The sequence below is a fragment of the Mercenaria mercenaria genome, chromosome 18 (genome assembly GCF_021730395.1).
Source record: "Mercenaria mercenaria strain notata chromosome 18, MADL_Memer_1, whole genome shotgun sequence".
NCBI classification, from domain to species: Eukaryota; Metazoa; Mollusca; class Bivalvia; order Venerida; family Veneridae; genus Mercenaria; species Mercenaria mercenaria.
The window spans coordinates 50,930,954-50,948,336 of record NC_069378.1 but is presented as its reverse complement, the minus strand read 5'-3'; the positions used below and the strand labels follow the sequence as shown (position 1 = coordinate 50,948,336).

The window sequence follows — 17,383 nt, the reverse complement described above, 5'->3', positions numbered from 1 at the left end:
TGGTGATTCAAGGGCCATAACTCCAATATGCCTTGACCGATTTGGCTAGTTATTGAACTTGGCCGAGGTCTCATGGTCAAATGCATTTTGTTCAAGTTTAGTGAAGATCGGATGAGAAATGTTCGACTATAGTGTTTACAGGAGTAAAAAGGTAGATTTTTGGAAATTCAAGGGCCATAACTCCAATATGCCTGGACCGATTTGGCTAGTTATCGAACTTGGCCGAGGTCTTATGGTCAAACACATTTTGTTCAAGTTTGGTGAAAATGGGATGAGAAATGTTCAACTTAGAATGCGTACAAGCTTTGTGACAGACAGACACACACACACACACATAGACAGACAGACACACAGACTGGAGTAAATCAATGTCTCCCACACCACTGTGTGGTGGGACACACAAATATCTCTGAAACTACATGTAGCACATGGACCTATACATTTGAGCTGTGCCATGAGAAAACCAACATAGTGCGTTTGCGACCAGCATGGATCCATGCTGTCCGCTTACAGTTTCTCTAACTGCAATAGGCTTTGAAAGCGAACAGCATGGATCCTGATCAGACTGCACGGATGCACAGGCTGGTCTGGATCCATGCTGGTCGCAAATGCTCTACGCTGGTTTTCTCATGGTGCGGCTCATTTTATTTAACCATATTGCAGACCAAGCATTCTTTTTAAGAATGTGAGATGTTTCATTAAAATCTACATTGCAGAAAATTTTCAGAATTGTAATTTTCACATAGATCCCCATTATGAAAACTTGAGTGAAAGGTTTTCAAATCAGGCTAGCAAAAAGCCCTATCTATTTATTTGCCAAATTTTCATTTAGAAAAATCACTGTAGAAAAAGTTTCGATTTGAATGCGCAAAACTACCTTAAATATAACAATCCTTAGTAACAGCCATTTGTCATAAAAAATTTCCAGTTTTTTTTTTTTTAAGCTAAAACATCCATTTTTTTAAGCAGCATTACATATTCATACTGTATTAACTGGTACACAAATTTGGTACTAGTATGTCAGGACTGTTTATATACACAAACCTGTCTATTTCATATTAACATACAATGTCATGTAGATACAGTACGATAATTATTCCCATCTTTAGATAAACAAGAAACATGGAAACTCATGCCATGGTGGAATTTTCTAAGCATGCAGATTAAGTTACTAGTATGCTGACCTTGAACTTCACCCCACTGACCCCATATACAATCCATGGCAATTCTATAAGCTTCTTAAAGATTAATTTTAATTAATTTAAATCCAAACTCCAACTCTATGCAAGCTACCTAATAACAGTATAATAATAATTCCTTGCAACTGGTAACTCCTAACTTAGTTGTTGAGTGCAAACCAAAGTTGGACGCCCACCTGCCACCCGTCCAACAACATTCATCAATATAATATTAAACCATTTTTGTTTGAAAACCTGGTTAATAATCTTTAAACGAGCCGTGCCATGGGAAAACCAACATAGTGGGTTTGCGACCAGCATGGATCCAGACCAGCCTGCGCATCCGCGCAGTCTGGTCAGGATCCATGCTGTTCGCTGTCAAAGCCTATTGCAATTAGAGAAACTGTTAGCGAACAGCATGGATCCTGACCAGACTGCGTGGATGCGCAGGCTGGTCTGGATCCATGCTGGTCGCAAACCCACTATGTTGGTTTTCCCACGGCACTGCTCATTAATATTTAAGAAAACATTACCTTGCATTTGACTACAATACATTTCAAATGTTTATGATAAACAACAGTCCCTGGTTCAGCACTGATTATGTCTCCATGGTAACCACGGACATCTCTATTGTCTATTTCTGAAAATAAAAAAGAATATCTAACGTTTTATATGAGCTGCATCATGAGAAAACAACCAGCATGGATCCTGACCAGTCTGCACATTCGCACAGTCTGGTCAGGATCCATAGGTTTTGAAAACAAACAGCATCCATGGATCCTGGCCAGACTGCGCAAATGCGCAGGCTGGTCTGGATACATGCTGGTCACAAACACACTATGTTGGTTTTCTCATGGCACGGCTCATATCATTAATTTTGTAACAAGTACAAATTGCTGTCACTAACGCTTGTTCTAATAAAAAGCAATTTAAAATTTATTCAGTTTGAGTCATATGAAGAAATTTCAGCTTTCGATGACTGAGAAATAACCCAGTAGCCCTTAAGGCAATAATTCAAGTACAGCCAGAATGGTAGAATCTACTAACTTCTACTAGATTATCAAGAATTTGTAAATTACTTTTTGTATTCAATGTACCAGAGACAAACTTTACAAACTGAAAGAAGAGTCCATTCTAATCCAAATACACAAGACATTAACTTAAAGGATGTATGCTAGAGACTAAGATTTCCCTGTATATGATATGGGCGAACATTTTCCCAATAACAGAATTTCTTCAAACTTTGGATATTGAATGACAATCATCTTAGAAACAACTAGATGCCCACGGGCAACATGTCGAGCTCGCCCGCTGTCAAAAGGACTGGGAGTTGCACATGACAATCCCTGTCTCACTGATGCAAACATTTATGCCAAATAAAAAAGAGATTGCAACAAAGTAACAACAAAGGGACGTAAATCTTAAAAAAAAAAAAAAAAAAAAATTTTAAGTCCACACAAAAATCCTCACCAGTAGAGATAGGTCAAAATTCACCTGAAAATTGGATGTAACATGCATGTTGTACTACAGAAAAGTGGTCTGACCAGTAACAAAAAAGTTACGAATATAAGCTATTTGTAGTAACAACAAAGGGAAGTAATTCTGGGATCTTGCGCATGACACTCCGTCTCATGATGATGAACAATTGTGCCAAGTTACATCAAAATCCCTCTATGCATCAAAAAGAAATGCTACAGACAAAGCCATTCTTGTATCTAACTTTTGACCTCTAAGTGTGACCTTGACCTTAGACCTAAGGACCTGGTTCTTGCGCATGACACTCCGTCTCATGATGGTGAACATTTGTGCCAAGCGACATCAAAATCCCTCCATGCATGAAGAAGAAATGCTCCGGACAAAGTTGTCATTCTTGTATCCTTTGACCTCTAAGTGTGACCTTGACCTTAGACCTAGGGAACTGGTTTTTGCGCATGACACTCCGCCTCATGATGGTGAACAATTGTGCCAAGCTACATCAAAATCCTTCCATGCATGAAGAAGAAATGCTCCGGACAGTCATTTTTGAATTTGACCTCTGACATTAAGTGTGACCTTGACCTTTGAGATAGGAACCTGGGGTTTGTGCATGACACTCCGTCTCACTGAGGTTAACACTCATGCCAAATATAAACAAAATTGCTCCATGCATGTCAAAGTTATGGTCCGGACAAACAAATTCGGACGGACGCACTGACGCACGCACGCACGGACACACGCACGCACATACACCGAACAGCCATTTGGACAACTATATCTTCGCATCCGCAAGCAGGCTCGACAAAAATATGCAATAAATATCATAGGTCATCGGTACTGAAAAAGAGTTATCTGTCCTTGAAAACAGCATTTGAAGGTAAATGATGTTTTAAAGGGCAGATAACTATTCTTCAATACCATTGACCAATGATTTCTATTGCATATTTTATACTGTGGAATCAATAATATTCGTTGGGGACTAATTTTCTTGGATTTCGTGGTCGAGTCAATACACGAAATTTAATCCCAATGAACAAGTAAAATTCCCATTCATTTTATGTTGAAAAGTTTAAATCCATGAATTCGTATCCCCACGAAATTGCCATTTTGACCAAAACCACGAAATTTCATGCCCATGAAATTTAATGACTTCACAGTATATAGCAAAATTTAAAGAGAAGAGTGACTGAATATGGTTGTTTGAGAATTTACCTTGTAAAAGACAAGGGTCAACCACATCAAACAGTTTTAATGTATGCTCATTCATCTCTGTTTTCAAAGGTATCTGTAAATATAAAAAAAATCACCATAAATTTCAAAAAATATTTTAATATCCATATATTAATTAAACTAAAATGATCCATTAAGATATATATTATTATATTATATAAGTTCTGTAAGTGTTGAGTTGTAGTTTCTACCTATTAAATTTTCAGTGCATTTATTTTTGTGTGTTATCTGATATGTTTACATGTAGAATTCAAAGAATTATAAGACTGACAGGCATTCAGAATAATAAACAAGAGGACCATGATGGTCCTGAATCGCTCACCTGTCCCCACGTGACCCAGTTTTCAACTGAGTGTGACGTCGTTTTTTCTATTATTTGACATAGTGACCTAGTTTTTGAGCTCATGTGACCCAGTTTTGAACTTGACCTAGATATCATCAAGATAAAAATTCTGACCAATTTTAATGAAGATCTCATGAAAAATATAGCCTCTAGAGAGGTCACAAGATTTTTCTATTATCTGACCTAATGACCTAGTTTTTGACTGCACGTAACCCAGTTTCGAACCTTATCTAGATATCATCAAGAGGAACATTCAGACCAATTTTCATGAAGATCCATTGAAAAATATGGCCTCCAGAGAGGTCAAAGGGTTTTTCTATTTTTAGATCTACGGACCTAGTTTTTGACTGCAGTTGACCCAGTTTTGAACTTGATTTAGAAGTCATCAAGATGAATATTCAGACCAACTTTCATACAGATCCCATGAATAATATGGCCCCTAGAGAGGTCACAAGGTTTTTTTATTATTTGACCTACTGACCTAGTTTTTGATGTCACATGACCCAGTTTCAAACTTGACCTAGATATCATCAAGTTGAACATTCTGACAAATTTTCATGAAGATCCATTGAAAAGTATGGCCTCTAGAGAGATCACAAGGTTTTTCTATTTTTAGACCTACTGACCTAGTTTTAAAACGCATGTGACCCAGTTTCAAACCTGACCTAGATATCATCAAGATGAACATTCTGACCAACTTTCATAAAGATCCCATGAAAAATGTGACCTCTAGAGTGGTCACAAGCAAAAGTTTACGCACAGACTGACGGACGGACGCACACACGGACGGACGCACACAAGCACGGACGACGGACGCTGCGCGATCAAAAAAGCTCACCTTGTCACTTTGTGACATGTGAGCTAAAAAAAAACACCAACAAGAGTTGTTTGTAAAACACTAATGTAACCCTAACCCCACTCACACCCATCAAATGATGGCATGTAAGAGGTATGAAGTTTTCAGTGTCAAGTATGCAGTGACCTTGGCCTATGTGCCTAAAAAAAGAAATCATCGACATCAGACTGATCAAAATTTTCTAAGTTGGAAAAGGAGCATAATTTTGCTAATTTAAGTCAACATTAAGAAACTTCCCATGTGAGATCCTCCCATGATGCAAAAAATGTATAGGGAATCTGCAAATTTTTGGACAAGTAATTCCTATGAAACATACATACATGAAAACTTTAAAGAAACTTCTATGTTAAAAAGGGAACTAATTTTGATAAAATAAAAGCTAGAGCTATGTACTTACTACATGAGGTCATCTTGTGATGCCCGAGTCATATGCGAAGTTGGAAATTATTTGACCAAGTCGTTCTTTCATACAAAATTTTAACCAAAGTTTTTAATTTATAATGGACGATTATTTTGATTAAATAAAAGCTAGACTCTTGAAGTATTATCATTATACCAAAGACATAAGTGAAGTCTGAAAGCCTTTTGCTCAGTAGTTTCTGAGATATCTGCTTATGTGCCTGTTTATATTAGCCGAGCCTCGAGAAAATCAACATAGTGGCTTTGTGACCAGCAGGGATGCGCATCCGCGCAGTCTGGTCAGGGTCCATGCTGTTCACTAACGGTTTCTCTAATTGTAATAGGCTTTGGAAGCGAACAGCATGGACCCTGACCAGACTACGCGGATGTGCCGGCTGGTCTAGATCCATGCTGGTCGCAAAGACACTATGTTGGTTTTCTCATGGCGCAGCTCATATTTAAAACTTCTGTGATGGAGACACCAAAACAAATGAAAAGGTGACATCTATAGCATTACTATTGTACTATTTAACTGACCTGTCAAAACATGTTCCCGGCTTTCATGTTAATCTTATATAGGCTCGAACAGAATATAATGAAAGCCGGGTCCATATTTGGACAGGTCAAATAAATTGGACAATACCTGGAAAAATTCAAATAGTCAAGCTGAATTTTAATAAATTACAAACTAGTTCTGAGATGGCTCTATACTGACAATCTATTTCCTCTGCAGTACTATTCTCCCAGTCTATGTTGGCATTCTTATGCTTAAGTTTGTGTGCTGAAAAAAATATTATATACACTTTTTTATTAAGCACCAACTGAATATATAACAGTATCATATTATTATGTTAGATCATATTCGAGGGGTGAATGCGAAAAAGTTCTAAGTGCTTCTTTATTTATATGCACTTTTGAACTCTTTTGCATTCACCCCCCGAATTATGTAAACTGACAACTTTAAATGGTGGAGAAACCCGGGGCGCTTCTGGAGGGATTATCTCAAAAACTGGCACCGGGGAAAATAATTTATCTAAATACATTTTTTACCAGTACGGAACTTGAACTGAACGCTAAACCCAGAATAATAAGAATTATAAGCTTTCTGAAATTCTTTGTAAAAAGGTACTTTAAAAAGGGCACTTCTAACAAAGATATAAATTTGTGGATTTCAAAGTTTTAATGTAAAATGAACAGAACTTAATTTAAGTTACTAGAGCTTTTTTCTATAAAATTTCCAATCTGTAATTATATTGCTCTCACCATATGTTATACCACTCCTGTCCTGCTCATGTTCCAATCTTTCAAGGGTCAGAAGATCTTTTAAACACTCTAACATCTGTAATTATAGAAACATATGCTATGTAAACAATAATTCTAATTAATATGAGCTAGGAATGTTAATGTTATACACATATGCATTAGCACATCTCCCCCAACCTTAAGTCAGAGATAAATAAATGTTGCAAATCAACTTGTAGACGTGTGTAACACCTCTCCAAGATAAATAAATGTTGCAAATCAAATTATAGTCCTCTCTGAGATAAATAAATGTTGCAAATCAACTTATAGTCCTCTCTGAGATGAATAAATGTTGCAAATCAACTTATAGTCCTCTCTGAGATGAATAAATGTTGCAAATCAACTTATAGTCCTCTCTGAGATAAATAAATGTTGCAAATCAACTTATAGTCCTCTCTGAGATAAATAAATGTTGCAAATCAACTTATAGTCCTCTCTGAGATAAATAAATGATGCAAATCAACTTATAGTCCTCTCTGACATAAATAAATGATGCAAATCAACTTATAGTCCTCTCTGACATAAATAAATGTTGCAAATCAACTTGTAAACAGGTGTAACACCTCTCTGAGATAAATAAATGTTGCAAATCAACTTGTAGACGTGTGTAACACCTCTCTGAGATAAATAAATGTTGCAAATCAACTTGTAAACAGGTGTAACACCTCTCTGAGATAAATAAATGTTGCAAATCAACTTGTAAACAGGTGTAACACCTCTCCAAGATAAATAAATGTTGCAAATCAACTTGTAGACGTGTGTAACACCTCTCCGAGATAAATAAATGTTGCAAATCAACTTGTAGACGTGTGTAACACCTCTCCGAGATAAATAAATGTTGCAAATCAACTTGTAGACGTGTGTAACACCTCTCCGAGATAAATAAATGTTGCAAATCAACTTGTAAACAGGTGTAACACCTCTCCGAGATAAATAAATGTTGCAAATCAACTTGTAGACGTGTGTAACACCTCTCCGAGATAAATAAATGTTGCAAATCAACTTGTAGACGTGTGTAACACCTCTCTGAGATAAATAAATGTTGCAAATCAACTTGTAAACAGGTGTAACACCTCTCTGAGATAAATAAATGTTGCAAATCAACTTGTAAACAGGTGTAACACCTCTCCAAGATAAATAAATGTTGCAAATCAACTTGTAGACATGTGTAACACCTCTCTGAGATAAATAAATGTTGCAAATCAACTTGTAGACATGTGTAACACCTCTCTGAGATAAATAAATGTTGCAAATCAACTTGTAAACAGGTGTAACACCTCTCCAAGATAAATAAATGTTGCAAATCAACTTGTAAACAGGTGTAACACCTCTCCAAGTTAAATAAATGTTGCAAATCAACTTGTAGACGTGTGTAACACCTCTCTGAGATAAATAAATGTTGCAAATCAACTTGTAAACAGGTGTAACACCTCTCCAAGATAAATAAATGTTTCAAATGTTGCAAATCAATTTGCAGACATGTGTAACAAAGTTGTATTTGTCAAATTACCAATAATTAATCCCTTTAATCCATTAATCCCTGTTGACATATTTCTCTATTGCAACTCACTGCTCTATAGAAACTGAAACCTACTAGATATGCCCAAGATTCAATTCAATATGAATTTTGTTTTTTTACTCAAATTAAATCATTTCTTTTGAAATAGGAGCTGCAAGGTTACCTTGAAGATTAACACATTCAATGGGATACTACCAGTTTATTTGTTTAAATGAGTTTAAACCCTTATCATGCTAAACACTACTGATTCTGTCTTTGTGACCAGTGTAGATCATGATCAGCCTGCACATCCATGCAGTCTGATTATGATCTGCACTGTTCGCCATTTAGTCAGTATTTTTTGGTATGCATCCCCTTTTAACAGTTAATGGTACTGTCCAAATTGAAAGATGGACAAGTTCATTGTAGAAATGTAGCAGGTTAAGAGTTAAGTCACAGACACAAATCAGGTCCTGTTGCAATTTTCAAGCTTTTAATTATAGGAATAGACTGCATGTGGCCCTCAAACTATTATAATAGACACATGTAGATAAAAAAACTTTACGCATGCCACCCTGATATGCGCAGTCTGGTCTGGGTCCATGCTGAGTAACGGATTCTCTAATTGCAATAGGCTTTAAAAGCAAACAGCATGGGTCCTGACCAGACTGCGCAGATGCGCAGGCTGGTCTAGATCCATGCTGGTCGTAAAGCCACTATGTTGATTTTCTCGTGGCGTGGCTCATATGTGTCTACAAAAGACTGCAAGACAGAAATTTACCATACTGGCTCCAAAGCTTCCTAGAATATCTGCTAGCTGGAAGGACGTACATCGCTGTGGGACTTGGCACTTTCTCTGGAGTAGGATGGGTCCAATATCGAAACTAGAAAACAAAATAAAACTCTTGAGAAAAAAGTTATGCTTCCATAATCATATAAAGTTTTAGTGTGTGTGCACATTCAGGTTTAAGATCTTTTTCAACATTTTTTCACTCACATATAATCATATCAACAACAGTGTCAGCTTGTAGCAGTGAGCACAATGCCCAACTTTATAGTGCTGCCTGAGCCTGCCTCCCTGGAATATCACACCACAGTCACATGACATAATACCCCACCCAGTCTGAAAAACATAAGAAGTACTAGGTATCATTATTATACATCAAACAAGGAGAAAAAAAGTCTCCAAAATCTTTTTGTAGGATGAAACCTGTGCTAACGATCACCTAAAACCAGAGACCACCAGGCAATAGAAATCGCTAGTTTCCAAATCACATATATTTTAGTTTGTTTTAACTTTTCAATAAAGGCCATCAGTCTGTACATAAAGACAACCTTTTAACTTTCCCTAGCATGGTATTCATACAATGTTTATGATCATACATCAAGAGTTTGCTAACTAAACAAGACGGCCAAGATGGCCCTAAGTCACTCACCTGAGTAACACACAATAACAGTGTAAACATGTTTTACCTAGTGATTTCATGGAGTCAAACATTCTGACAAATTTTAAATAAGATTGGGCCAAAAACATAGCCTCCTAAATGTAAACACGCTTATTCTTTGATTTGACCTGGTGACCTAGTTTTTGACCTTACATGACCCAGATAAAAATTCTTGCAATATTTCATGCAAATCAAATGAACACGAGTTTTAACAAACTATTCTTTTGATTTGAACAGGTGACCTAGTTTTTGACCCCGTATGACGCAGTTTTGCACTTAGCCTAAGAATCTTCAAGATAAACATTCTGACCAAGTTTCATGAATTAGGGTCATATGTGGCCTAAGAGTGTTAACAAGCTCTTCCTTTGATTAAACTGTTTGACCTAGTTTTTGTCCCTATATTACCCAGTTTACAATTTGGCCTAGAAATCATCAAGATAAACAGTCTGACCTAGTTTCATGAAGATAGGGTCATAAATGTGGCCTATAGGTTGTTAACAAGCTTTTCCTTTGATTTGACCTAGTTTTTGACCCAACATAACCCAATTTCGATCCAGGCCTAGAAATTATCTAGATAATCATTCTCTGCAAGACTGTATCAAATCAAAGCATAAATGAAACTTCTGTATGGCTGAAAGGGCTAAACTAGAAAATTTTGCCCCTTACAGGGGCAGTAAGTCCAGAACCCATAATGGAATCTAGCTGGTTTTCGAAAGGAACTGAGATCTTATTGTGACTTAAGTTGTGTGTAAGTGTGGTTAAAATCAAATATAAATAACAAATATTCTATCATGTTCACAAAGTAAAAATAAACAAATTTTGGCTCTTTCAGGGGTCAATCAGGGGAAGTAACTCCAGAACCTATGACTGGATCTGATAGATTCATCTTGGAATCCAAGATTTATTGTTGTTGAAGGTATTTTGCAAGTTTGTATCAAATCAAAGCATAAATGAAGTAGAGATAGACCCTAAAATTTTCAATGATAGTAATACATTAAATAAAGTCTAGAAATTGGTTTCCAAGTCCTTGAAATAACCAAAAATGATTTCACAAATGTGAAGTTTATGATAGTTTTGTTAATATCAATAACAGAAGTTTTAATTTTTTATTTAATGTTGTGATCCACAAAGAATGACAACTCTTGCCTTGGGCTAGTACTTATAAGCAGAGATATCTATTAGTTTACTTCCCTTGCAATTACACAATTGAGTGGAAAATAAAAACTGTTTTAGACACAATACCATACTTTTTTGCACAACAAAAACATTTAGGATTTATTCACTTGTGTTTGATTTACCCCTCAAATCATGGTTCCTATGATTCTGTCAACTTACATATGGTAAAAAATTAACTTTTAACAAGCCAATAATAAAATGAAGTACCAGTAAGTAATTAATAGTGCAGATAATACAGTTTTGCTTGTATCAAAATGTCACAATAGAAGCACTTTTGTAATACAGAACACCTGGTAGGATTAGTAAAGGTGCAATTATATTGATCTCTATTTCCTATGCCTAAATGAAGTACCTATATGGCTGCAAAAGCCAAAATAGCAAATTTTGGCCCTTTAAGGGGCCCTAACTCTGGAACCTATGAAGGGATCTGGCCAGTTTTCAAAAGGAACTGAGATATTATGCACATACAAGTTGTGTGCAAGTTTGATAAAAGTTGACTGCAAAATGATGTGTCTATCGTGTTCACAAGCCAAAAATAGCAAATTTTTTACCCTTTAAGGGACCATAACTCTGGAACCCATGATGGGATCTGGCCAGTTTTCAAAGGAAGTGAGATCTTATGCCAATGCAAGTTGTGTGCAAGTCTGATTAAAGTTGACTGCAAAATGTCTCTAGCATTTTCACAAGCCAAAAATAGCAAATTTTGGCCCTTTAAGGGGCCATAACTCTGGAACACATGATGGGATCTGGCCAGTTTTTTTAAAGAACCGAGATCTTATGCCAATACAAGTAGTGTGCAAGTTTGATTAAAATTGATAGCAAAATGTAGTCTCTATCGTGTTCACAAAAAAATGTGATTCACTGTAAACGGACAAAATGCAATCACAAAAGCTCACCCTGTCACTACGTGACAGGTGAGCTAAAAACAAAGTTCTGTGAAAAATTCAAAAACCCTTCTGGTATTCAAATTTAAAATAAACTCTTTCTGATTCACTGTTAGCTTTTTTGTTTTGTTGTCTTTTACATCATTCTGATATAAGTTCAGATCCCATGACCAAGGGTTGAGGAAGACTACCTGCCCCTCAGGGTATTATATCAGCTGCAGTCGGCCAACTGAATAAACCAAACATTCTAATTTATGCCAGCCATGCATTATATTTAGAAAACAAGAGGGCCATGATGGCCCTATATCGGTCACCTGAGCACCATTGCTGATCAAGTTTTGACATAGATCACATAGGTATACACACTAAATTTAATCAGGACAAAAATATTCTCTAGTAACAACATTTAAAACCAATCTCATTTGATGCTGCTGAAGTATATTCATTTACAAAAAATAAAGGGAGGTAATTTGTCATAAATTCAGTCAAAAGTTATCTACCCTGGTTGTCCGAGTCCATGTGATAGCATACGGTAAATGACATTTCATATCAGTATCTTCATTGGTTACTGAGATACACCTATTTTAATTTGAATCAAAAGGAGGTAATTTAACATAAAATCAGTCCGTAGTTATCTACCCTGATTGTCTAAGTCCAACTTATGACCACAATGAAATTTCAAATGTGTCCTATAAATACTTACTGAGATAAATCCATTTTTATTAAAATCAGGGGAGGTAATCATGCATTGGTATATGCATATAGATGATACAGAGTACAAGCCTATACAACAATATATTAGAAAAGTATTCATATTGATAAACGTTCAATCCAGAGTTATCTAACATGACTATTTCTTACCATGGAAGACATAAATAATGTTTTAAACCAATCTCAGAAGCTGCTAGGTATATTCATTTACAAAATAAAGGGAGGTAATTTGTCATATATTCAGTAAATATGTATCTTCACTGATTGTCCAAGTCATTCTGATGGCATAAATGAAATTTAAGATCAGTATCTTCATTAGTTATGGAGATATACCCATTTTTGCTTGAAATAAAGGGAGGTAATTTGACATAAATCAGTCCAAAGTTATCTACCCTGATTGCCTCTGTCCAACTAATGACAATAATGAAATTTCAAACGAGTCCTTTAAGTACTTACTAATATAAATCCATTTTGATTAAAATCAGGGGAGGTAATCAGATACAAAATAACTCCAGAACCTATGATTAGTTCCGACACATTCATCATGGAATCAAAGATTTATTGTTGTTAAAGATATTTTGCAAGTTTGTATCAAATCAAACCATAAATGAAGTCTCTATATGGCTGCAAAAGCCATAATAGCAAATTTTGGACCTTTAAGGGACCCTAACTCTGGAACCCATGGTGGGATCTGGCCAGTCTCCGAAAGGAACCTAGATATTATGCCAATACAAGTTGTGTGCAAGTTTGATTAAAGTTGATTGCAAAATGCTGTCTCTATCGTGTTCACAAGCCAAAAATAGCAAATTCTGGCCCTATAAGGGGCCATAACTCTGGAACCCATGACGGGATCTGGCCAGTTTTTCGAAAGGAACCGAGATATTATGCACAATTGCACATACAAGTTGTGTGCAAGTTTTATTAAATTTGATTGCAAAACGTTGTATCTATCATGTTCACAAGCCAATATATAGCAAATTATGGCCCTTTAAGGGGCCGTAACTCTGGAACCCATGATGGGATCAGGCCAGATTTTGAAAGGAACCGAGATATTATGCCAATACAAGTTGTGTGCAAGCTTTATTAAAGTTGATTGCAAAATGTGTTCTCTATCATGTTCACAAGCCAAAAATGGCAAATTCTGGCCCTTTAAGGGGCCATAACTCTGTAACCCATGATGGGATCTGACCAGTTTTCGAAAGGAACCGAGATATTACGCCCATACAAGTTTGACTAAAATCAAATACAAAATGTGGTCTCTATCGTGTTCTCAAGGAAATTGTGAACGGACGGACGACGGATGGACGGATGACGGACAACGGACGAAGGGCGATCACAAAAGCTCACCCTGTCACTACGTGACAGGTGAGCTAAAAATATTAAAATCTTCATATTAATTTTTTGATTTATTTAATTTAAAGCTACTGACATTAAACTTGTCTTAGCAGCATGTTTTACATGTAAGCACACGCTTCTCTTAGGCAGTAAGGTCCTGAACCAACATTTTGTTCAATTTCCACTTAACTAAAGCAGCCTCTGGTTGTCATATTTTGCTAGTCCCTTGGTTGGCTGCTTATTACAGCTTTAACTCTACATAGTGGCAAATGACTTGAAAATCTTCATTTAACTTTTACCCTGCTAAATTTCTAAAATGGACTGATCCATCATCATTCAAAGTGGGCAGTACCACTTATTATTCAAAGGGGTATTCACAGAAAATTCACTGAGTAGCGGACAGTGCAAACCATGATCAGCTGGCACGATCTTGGTCTGTACTGGTCGCAAAGGCAGAATCACTAGCAGGCTAAAGGTTAAATGCCAAAAAATTATTGGGCAGTACCACTTATTATTCAAAGGGGTATTCACAGAAAATTCACTGACTGAGTAGCGGACAGTGCAAACCATGATCAGCTGGCACGATCTTGGTCTGTACTGGTCGCAAAGGCAGAATCACTAGCAGGCTAAAGGTTAAATGCCAAAAAATGATTGTGAATTACTATGTAAACTGATCTGTTGCAAACACACAACATGGCTTTCTGAAGTCTAGGGAAAATACTATATTCATGCCGAAAAAACAAAATGTAAACTTACTGTTTCGGTCGAATCTCCATCACAGAAACCCCCGTCACATCATCTCCATTTAGAACTGTGTGAATCACAGGTGAAGCTCCACGCCATCTGGGCAACAGACTAGGGTGCATGTTGAGAATTCCACTGTAATTGGATTTGGAAAAAATTATTGACAAACATGAAGTTTCGACTGAGCAGTCCAAAAATAAAAGGCTGTACAATTAAATTATTATACTAAGGAACTTTTATGACAAGTACATTTTAAGAAACTACATTTTAAAAGCCTGACCTCCAGATTGAAATATTCCAAAAAATACTGTTTTACAAGATAAAGGATCTTGATTAATACCTACTGTACACACATGGCTGTGCTTACAAAACTGTTAGTGTGAAAGCATTTAATTTTGTGCACAAAAAATTTTTTTTGGCTTTGACTGAAATGGCATTTTCACGGGGATATGATATTTCTTGTGGAATCTACATTTGAGCCGTGCCATGAGAAAACTAACATATTTCATTTACGACCAGCATGGATCCAGACCAGCCTGCGCATCTGGTCATTTCCATGCTGTTCCCTTTCAAAGCCTATTGCAATTAGGAAACTATTAGCAAACAGCATGGATCCTGACTAGACTGCGCGGATGCGCAGGCTAGTCTTGATCCATGCTGGTCACAAACGCACTATCATGATGGTTTTCTCATGGCATGACTCATTTATTGATTAAAAAGAAAAGGAATGACATATTTGGCATTAGGGCTTAAATTGTGACACAACTGCAAAATACATGATACTAGTAATAAGTTTTCCATGAATAACAGTGTTTTCATAAATTTTTAATCTTTACCATTCTAAAATGTACTTGTCCATTTTTCAGTTTGGACAGTACCATTAACTGTTAAAAGGGATGTTTACCAGTAAGATACGGACTGTATGGCGAACAGTGCAGATCTTGATCAGACTGCATGAATGTGCAGGCTGATCATGATCTTATTCTACACTGGTTGCAAAGGCAGAATCACTCGTGTCCAGCATGATAAGCATGTTAATACTAAATGAAATAAATAAGGCACTGCCTCAATCGGGAATCAATCCCACTTCAACTCATCTCATAACATTTGAAAAGAACTGTCTAATGACAGCACGGAAGGACACATTTTTAAATTTGATAGTAAATATCTCATTTGGTATAACCCATGTTACTGTAGAGGGGTGGATTCCGATCTTCATCACTAAGCCTAGGATCAATTCCATATCAATTTATATACTGGAATAAAAACAACACTGCCCATAATACAATATATCCATATTTGTACTGAAGTGCAAAATGCAGTGTGAAGTCTCAACATAAATGCAGTAAGCTGTTTTGAAATTTTCAGTTTGCATACGTTATATAGTAAATATAAATATCTAATTACTATGGAAACATGTGTATCACAGCATCAGGTATGAGGTGACCAAATGACACAAGGACACCGACATCATATTTCTCTGTCTCTATGGCAACTGGCCATTCGTGTATCTTCAACTGTACTCTCTCTGCCAAGGCACGTACTGCTCGCTGCAAACAAAATTTAGAGTTAGGTTTAAATTAAGGGCTATCTTTGTTTAATCTACAGTAAGAGCTGTTTATTGGCCTCTTTCCCTTTATTTTTTTAAATTATGTGGGTTTTTTTTTTTCTAAAATTAACTTTACAAAAGGAATTTAATTTCCCTTAGTCAAAATAAGCCGTGCCATGGGAAAACCAACATAGTGGCTTTGCGACCAGCATGGATCCAGACCAGCCTGCGCTTTCAAAGCCTGTTGCAATTAGAGAACCTGCTAGCAATCAGCATGGATCCTGACCAGACTGCACGGATGCGCAGGCTGGTCTGGATCCAAGCTGGTCGCAAACCCACTATGTTGGTTTTCTCATGGCACGGCTCATACAAACTTTTCCTCCATCTCCCCAATACCACACAAAATAACAGGCTCAGACCTATTCCCCTTATGGTAAAAAGCCTTGAGATACTAACACCAATAAATTTCACACTGCAACAAAAGTATTACGCTTGAATTAAGAAATAATAAATCTGTTCCTATATTTTATTAGTTAACAAGAGATCACAGAGTGATCTTGGCGCCCACCAATGTGCCATTTTTGAGTGTTCCAAATTTCAAGACTTATTGACTAGCTCAAGGTCAAATTTCATTTCCGTACACAACACAAATCTATGCATGTGGTCCAAATTTGAAGACTGTACCTTCAAAAATGTGAAAGTAGGTCACTAGGTCAATGTCAAGGTCAAAGTTTATTTCGGTACATAAAACTATGCATGTGGTCCTAAATTTGAAGCCTGTAGCTACAGAAATGTGAAAGTAGGTCACTAGGTCAATCTTAAGGTCAAAGTTCATTTCGGTACACAAAACTATGCAAGTGGTCCAAATTTGAAGGCTGTAGCTTGAGAAATGTAAAAGTAGGTCACTAGGTCAAAATCCAGGTCAAATTTTACTTCGGAATACAAAACTATGCATGTGGTTCAAATTTGAAGCCTGTATAGTGCATATTTTCTGACCTGGCGGAGATATTTATAGAAAGGTCATAAATGGGCCATTCTATCATTGAGTTTAGGGTAATCGGTTATATCATTAGAATTCGTTTTATTACGTCGGATAAATCCGATAAGCACCAAGTTATGATTTTAATGGTAAAGCCTGTACTAAAAATATCTTCGCCAGGTCAGAAAATACGCACTATACCTTCAAAAATGTTAAAGTAGGTCACTAGGTCAATGTAAAGGTCAAAGTTTGTTTCGGTACATAAAACTATGCATGTG

The 17,383-nt window shown here is 36.5% G+C and overlaps 1 protein-coding gene across 1 annotated transcript in view; it reads right to left on the bottom strand.

Annotated features, from left to right (window-relative positions):
- The window catches only part of LOC128550579 (uncharacterized), a 28,337-nt gene that overhangs the window by 3,010 nt on the left and 7,944 nt on the right, over window positions 1–17,383 (bottom strand). Inside the window, exons 4-10 of the mRNA XM_053529840.1 lie at window positions 15,985–16,127; window positions 14,590–14,712; window positions 9,064–9,166; window positions 6,746–6,821; window positions 6,172–6,263; window positions 3,867–3,939; window positions 1,712–1,818 (exon numbers count right to left, since the gene is read on the bottom strand). Of these exons, the coding sequence (XP_053385815.1) occupies window positions 1,712–1,818; window positions 3,867–3,939; window positions 6,172–6,263; window positions 6,746–6,821; window positions 9,064–9,166; window positions 14,590–14,712; window positions 15,985–16,127 (717 nt within the window). The remainder of the gene's footprint in view (window positions 1–1,711; window positions 1,819–3,866; window positions 3,940–6,171; window positions 6,264–6,745; window positions 6,822–9,063; window positions 9,167–14,589; window positions 14,713–15,984; window positions 16,128–17,383) is intronic.